The 7,396-nt window shown below is 37.1% G+C and overlaps 1 protein-coding gene across 1 annotated transcript in view; it reads left to right on the top strand.

The window, feature by feature from the left end:
• The window catches only part of LOC101858220 (tetratricopeptide repeat protein 36), a 9,086-nt gene extending 2,453 nt beyond the window's left edge, over nucleotides 1–6,633 (top strand). Inside the window, exons 2-4 of the mRNA XM_005109807.3 lie at nucleotides 1,246–1,437; nucleotides 2,094–2,195; nucleotides 3,483–6,633. Of these exons, the coding sequence (XP_005109864.1) occupies nucleotides 1,246–1,437; nucleotides 2,094–2,195; nucleotides 3,483–3,643 (455 nt within the window). The 3' untranslated portion in view covers nucleotides 3,644–6,633. The remainder of the gene's footprint in view (nucleotides 1–1,245; nucleotides 1,438–2,093; nucleotides 2,196–3,482) is intronic.
• The last annotated feature ends 763 nt before the right edge of the window (nucleotides 6,634–7,396 follow it).

The raw sequence follows: 7,396 nt of genomic DNA on the forward strand, positions 1-7,396 counted from the left end.
CCCTTCCAAAACGGAAGTCTGATATTATCAATAGTCGACAAAAGAAAGTAATGGCGGATTCCACACGACTCGAATTTGTCCTCGACTGGAGCTGTCAAATGTGCTTTGCTCTAAAAAATCAGCTCGCTTACAGTCGTCAAATTTACCAAAATGTAAGTCATCAATTGGATTCTCTAAGTGCACCAACTCGTGTGCAGTGGGTGCCGCATTCAATGAGGTCACATTCAACGAGAAGTCGGCTCCAATGAGGCAATCATTAATAATTCCAGATTTTTTTCTCTATATATCTCTTTGTATGTACGTCAGCTCCAACGAGGTTGCAAACAGACCGAAGTCGCTTTTAACGAGGCCGTGATAACCAAATAAAAGCAATTAGCAGCCCCAAAAACGAAGAATTTTTCTCCTTTCTCTCCATCTAACGCGAAGCACAAGGCCCATCACCGATTTCTAACACATTGTGTTGCTAGATCTATTGTGCCTCCTAAAATGGACCCCAAAGCCAAGAGGATGGGCGAGGGTTGACCTACGGTAGGGATGGGAGGGGGTGGGTGGGAACGCGATGCGGGCTGTGTGAAACTGGATGAACTCTAGATGGGTAGGTCTAGATCGAGACCTTCATTTTTTTTTCAATTTTCTTTTCTTCCCCTGATCAGAAAATCCAAGCTCCCGCCTTTACTTTATGTAGATAACTAGGCCTAGATGTGAGAGGGTATGCTTCCACACGAGAAGTGTTCCAGAAAAAATAAATTAAAACATGAAGAAATGACGGTCAGAACTCAGAACACAGCTCAAACAGGCGCACACTGATGCTGTTTGAGATTCCTCATCAGGGGGAACAACTGTTTTAATTACTGGTATTGGTACATTGTGCAATATAATAACTTGTCTCCTTTCTTTTCTTTAGCCTTAGTCGCGTTCAACGAGAGGTTGGATCCAACGAGGACAACAAGCCGGTCCCGGCAACCTCGTTGAATGCAACACCCACTGTATAGTTTTCTCAGTTGACCTTGTCACAGTAAGTGCTGCCCTCTGCAGAACTCCTCCCTAAACGGCCTCTTTCCATTTCCCCCCTGCGTTTTTTCTCTCTTTATATGTATATAATTTCACTGTGTAAAACGACCACCTATCCGCCACGGCCACCATATTTTAGCACACAACCCCTATCACACCAAACAGTAACACTCCTGTCTAAATTTTTTTGCAAATTAAAATGATGACAATCTTTTTTTTTTCTTTACTTTTCAGTCGAGGCTGTGGAAGAGACTGAAGCAATAAAGAAATCTAAGGAGCTGGAGGTACAAGGTGTGAAAGCTGCTGAAGCTGGGGACGTGGACGGTGCCATCACTTTCTTTGGCCGGGCAGTGGTAGAGGCACCAGATTGGCCATCTGCCTACAATAACAGAGCCCAGGCCTTGCGGCTGAAAGGAGATGATGAAGGTAATGTTGATTGTGGTGAATGTGAATGTTTATTTTGCAATATCATCGAACAGGTTCGAGTTGTAAGGTAGCTCCTAGCTCATGAATTATAAGGTCCAGTTGTTTACACCCTGAGGATGTTTTTTTTTCTTTAAATGAAGTAAAGTGAATTTGAAACTGGTCAAGATGTAAAGAAAATGTTGTGTAAATAAAATTCTTTGCATTATTTTATATTAGAATAAAAACTGAATTAGGTGAAAAGGATGTGAGTAGTAGTTATATAATAATACAGGTAGACTAACACTGTATTGTTAATATTTCTACTGTCTGTTTGTCCTGCCTGACCTTTCTTTTATTGCATTATTTTATCATAAATTATATGAGATGTGGATACAGTTTGTTACTTATAACTTTTACAAATGATTGATCTTTTAGTGTAGTCCCCTCCTTGTAATTTTTCTAAATATCATTTTAGTAATTTGTTTTTGTGAAGTCAGTTCAAATGTATGGTCAGTCACCTTTTGTCTTTTATTTTTTTCGGGGTGGGGAGTGGTCTGTTTGTATTTCTTGTTGATTGTCGTTCTTTTTCACAACACTCAACTCTTTTCTCTCTAATTCTTTGAGTTGCTTGATTCTTTGCTTTCTTTCTTCTTGTAATACAATTTCTTGAATTTCAGGTGCTAAAAGAGATCTGGAAAAAGCTTTGGAGCTGAGTCAACATCGTGGCACCGTGGCCTGTCAAGCCTTCACTCAGAGAGGACTTCTCAGAAAACGAGCAGGTTAGACGATTGATTAGTGGGTGGTTGGCGGGTGCTCTGGTGTGGTTTGCTCGTTCTTTCCTATCAAACATCTATCGTCCTTATCTCCCCTTTTCTTTTTAATGTTTGTTACCCTCTTGTAACACCTCTTATTCTTCTGGAGCTCATATGACTTTATGCAGTTGCGAGCGCCGTAAAACCTCTACTAAAACTAAAGACGATTGATTCACTGTGTTGAGCTTAACCTATTCTCTGCCAGACCAAAAGTGCTTTGGGAAAAATAGTTAGCCATTATCATAACTCCTTGGTTTTGTTTTTCCTATTTATTTTCAACTTGGACCTGTTTTGGGACTGATCTTCATTGGTCAAGTAACTGCTGACCCTTATGAATTTATGAGCTTTGTTTAAGTCACATCCTTTGATAGCTGAATATAATTTTAATTTAAAAAAATTACGGACAACCTGAAATATATTTTGGCGTGGTGGCGAAAAAGCCTTGCAATGTTTTAGAACAGATGGACCCCTAATGTGGCAGTGGGCGGGATCGGATCTAGACTTTTGTAGTGCTAAAGAAGATGACAAATGACAGCGTGTTGACCCAAGGTATCATGTAGAGCATTCACAGTTCAGTAAAGGCTAGTGGAAGCCTGTAGGTATTATAAGTGACCATGAACTTATCAAACTTGGGAATAAATTATAAATTATAATGTTACAATGATTTTTTTAAATTGGTGCTAAAACGCCCGCCAATTCTCAGATGTTGAGCCATAAAATGCCTGGCAGTGAGTGAGTTAATAGTTCCCAAATAATGGGCAGTATCCATGGCATGCCAAAAGCTCTACAGGTATCATGCTTGGCTACTGTTTGTTCGTGTACTTTGGTTTTTTTTGTGTGGTGGAGTTTTTACGACACTTCACATACAGGGTGTTGGAATTAGGCCTCTCTTGTGTGTATGTACGTGTGAACATAAGGAACAAACCTGCCTATGTCTAAGTAGACTTTTCCTTTCTTCTATGTTTTTGCTTCTCTGTTTTCTATCCAATATCTTGTAGTTTGAGGGAGTAGGCAGCTCTGGTACTAAGGAGAGGTAACTAGTTTTCCTTTCTTTGGAGTACATTGTAATTTCGAATTTCTCCTCAAAACTGAATTTTACTCTTGTGTGGAAAACATTGAATGTTTCTATGTTATTATTTGTTTTCTTTGCTTGGGTCCTTTTAATAAAAATAAATTTGCCAGTCTTTGTAATTCAGTTATATTGTAAGTCAAATTTTTTTTCTTAAGACTAAAATTCTGCGACCCAATTTTCAGGGGATGATGATGGTGCCAAGGAAGACTTCCAGCGGGCTGCGGAGCTTGGAGGAGGCTTTGCCAAGCAGCTGTTGGCCTCCATGAACCCGTACGCGGCGCTGTGCAACCAGATGTTGGGAGACGTCATGCAGAAGTTGCGTGCTGGACAAGGAGAAATATAGGTTCAAACTTCGAAGGTTTTTTTTTTAGCTGGAAGGTTTTCGAATCTGCACCCTATTTGAACAGAAAGGAAACAAATTACTGTCAGTGTTTATGTATTTTTTGGACAAATTATTTGGCACTATCTAACAGACTCGATTTTTGTTACATTTTCAATTAGACCTACCCACCCCCCTCCCAAAAAAGCATTAAAAATTTTAATACTTCAAAATTATCGTTCAGCGTGTAGCTAGTTGATACTTGACACAGATAAACTGTTGGCATGTTTATTAATGGGACAGCAATGTCTATTTGAATCTCCTATCGTTCATGCCAGATAACAGTGGTCTGTAGTATTTGAATGAGAAATTCTTGGAAGGACAGAGAGGAGAGAAGCGACAAATTAAATTGTTGCCATTTCTTGAGTCGTTTTGTGATGTGAAAAAAGTTTTTACTTGTACAAGTAGCCTACAAGGTTTCTGTTGTCTAACGTGAATGGATGATGATGCCAGCCTTCCAGAGCATCAAATTTTGTTGCCAGTATTTTACTTTTTTCTTGTGAATGTTCCTTCTGTGGCAGCTATAACACAGAGTTTTATTCTATTGGAAGATATATATATATATATGTATGTACTGTTGCTATATTTTCATTGTAAGGCACAAATGATTTCGTCTTTCTGTTTATATGTCTATACAAAGATTATATCTATACAAAATCCGTGAGCGTGGTTGTTTGTTTGCCTCTGTTTTGTAAGGGGCATGACTAAGGAGACTCACCTTCTCCGATAGAACTGATAGAACAAAATTATTAAAATAATAATTGGGAGAAAAATATCCTACTCTCTAAGCTCAAAGAAACTACTATGATCTCTGTCTGTAATCACTATGTGCAAAAAATAAGCTCTGCTCAAATGCACTCTCTGGTCATACGATGGAGTTTTTTGTGAAGTGAATGTCCAAAAGATATTTGAATGGTCTTTATAATATCTGGTAATTGGATTTGCTGTACCTTTTTGATTCTCCAAATGCTGGCTTAAAGCTTGTTCCTCATAGCTTGAAAGAAAAGTCTCAGAATATCAACACACCTTTTTACTGGTTGGTGCTGTGTCAACTTTACTCACTCTCAAGAGTCAATCGATGAATAAATTGAGATTTGAATTTCTTTTAATGTTCCAAGGGAATTACTACATATAGAATTTTTTCAGAGCCAAATGAAGAAAAGCAGAAGCATCATTACCCAGGTTTGACAAGGGTTTCTCGTAAAAAGATACATTTAATGACCATTCCTGCATCAGCTCTCAGACATATACTACTGTAATGCTTTTGGAGGAGTGAGGGGGATGCAGACTTTTAGAAAGTCTGAATAAATAAGAACATTTGTTGTTTTGTTTATGCCTGATGAGTGACGGTCAGACATTCTTAATATTATTATACTTTACTTTGTCATCAGTTTGATATTGTGAAGAACCATGGATTTAGTTTAGGGTGCAGGATTCCAATTTCTTCAGAAAGTATCTTGACATAAGTTAGATAGCTGCAAGTATGCCTTGAGCATGGTTATGGAATTTTGTCGCAAACAGTAGTAGTATATGGTCTGAGTACATATGAGGAAGTGGGTGTTTGCTGCTACTTGTGTGCCAGAAAGGTCAGCTTTGGAATTCTTTTTGCAAAAGAAAAAAAAGATTGAATTAATTTGATATTTCTGTTTTTTTCTGCACGTTTGGTGTGAATGTTCTCAACATGTCTTTCTAAACATAACTGTGATGCCTCTTGAACTCACTCAGTAATGTGACTTCTTCTGTGAGGTTGACTTTACTCTTTACAAAGCCAATACCTGAGCAGAGTTTTGTATTCTTTGTCTGGCTTTTGTGGGAACATCTCTATGCATATATTTTGTGCTTTTCTTTTATGACGTGTTATGAGCCTAGTAAGGTTAAAGAAAGATGCTGTTTGTTTGATAACAGTTTGACAATCCAGATTATTATTTACGCTGATCCTATTTTTGTTGTTGTCCGATTACCCATTCTTATATGTACTTTTCAAAGGTTGTTTAATGAACGTATGAGAAGGATGCTGAAAAAATGAGTTACTCTCCGAATTCTGTTCCTATGGACACAGATAGAATCAAATTTGTAGTTTGGGTTGATACAATTTATCATATGAAATTATAAAAGGCATGTTAGATTTGAAGAAAAATGTATCTTTAAAATTTGCAAATTTGATTTGTCTATTTTTGGCCTACATCTCCTTTCGAGGATTGTGAGAAGTAACTCATTTTGTCAGCACACCTCACATGTATTTGATCTTGTGCCTTCAATTCCTTTCGTACTGTACTTGAAAAAGATTCCATCTTCAAAATATCAGATCAGAATTTACTCTATTTTTACTCAAGACTTTTCTAATGTGATACTTGACAGCATTTATCTGTACTTTGTCTTGCAAGAGATCTATTTTGGTTTAGGAAACTCATTCCATATTACATGTATGTCTTTCATGTAAATGCAGTTTTTCCAGAAACCTATATGTATTGTTGTTGTAAACTAGTTTTGCAGATTGCATTATTTGTTGTTTTTATTTGTTTTTTTATTTAAGACCAGAATTTGATTTTTTGTCATGATTTTAATATATGAAAGAAACTTTCTGTCTACTGTTGTACTTTTCTAGAGAAAAGTGGATAATTGGCTCCTCTTCCATGTCAGTTTAGATCTATAACTTTAACGAGGCCACCTTTAACTTGGAAAAACTGTGCCATATAAATGTTTTTTAAATGCTGATTTGAGATAAAGTGTAGACTGCGCTGCATACTTGAAAATTATGAAAAATTGTTCTTTAAGACTTCTATTTTAAAATGCCTGTAGTAGTTTTAACAGTGCGAAAGACTTACAGCATTACATGGGTTCAAAAGTTTATTATTACTTTGTTCTTTTCTTTTCTTTTGTGTCTTATGATAATGGAAATATGGAATTTAACTTCACAGAGTTATAATGGTAATAAACATATATATATGCAATGACTTGATTCTGTTTGAGTTTCCTTGCCTTTTTAACCTCCAGTCAACCAGTCGTTTTTTAAACTGAAGACTCCTGTGTGTTTATTCTATTTCTTCTCACTATATAATATGTTATGTCAATTTCACTGCGCAGGCGGTTGGCAGGTGCTTTGATGTGGTTTCATCCTAACTTTCTTATGATCAAATGTTCTTTGTCCTTTTCTCTCCTTCTTTTTTTTGGGTGTTTTTTCCTCTCTTGTAACTCTCCTAATCTTCGACACCTATATGATTCAATTGTGTTGCAAGTCCCTGTAAAACTCTTACTAAAACAATATAATACAAATACAATGTCACTGCCACACTGTGAACGCTTAAGCTTCTGTTGTGGGGTAGGAATCGTGGTAGTAGAAGCATTGGTGGTCATCATCATCATCACACGTGGCAGAATGTTGCTCCCCTTGAGAGAAAGCTCTATGGCAGTCTCTCAGAGTTGAAGCGAACTGCACTGTTTGTGCGCGACATCGGACTGACTGTCTTGCTGCTGTCATCGAGAACGAGGAAGAAGAAGAAAAAATCATCATCATTATCATCACTGACTACACAATTCTGCTTTTTCTTGTTTCGTTTTACTAGAAAACAAAATAATTTGCACCATGTCAATACATTTTTACATAACCAAGAAATTATATGGGAACCGAAATCAGGACTCTGGACAAAAAAAAAAAGCATTGGTGGTTGCATTAACAACAGTAGTACATGTGGATCTAGTAGTACACAGAATTATTAT

Source organism: Aplysia californica, unplaced genomic scaffold (assembly GCF_000002075.1).
Source record: "Aplysia californica isolate F4 #8 unplaced genomic scaffold, AplCal3.0 scaffold00818, whole genome shotgun sequence".
Lineage (NCBI taxonomy): Eukaryota > Metazoa > Mollusca > Gastropoda > Aplysiida > Aplysiidae > Aplysia > Aplysia californica.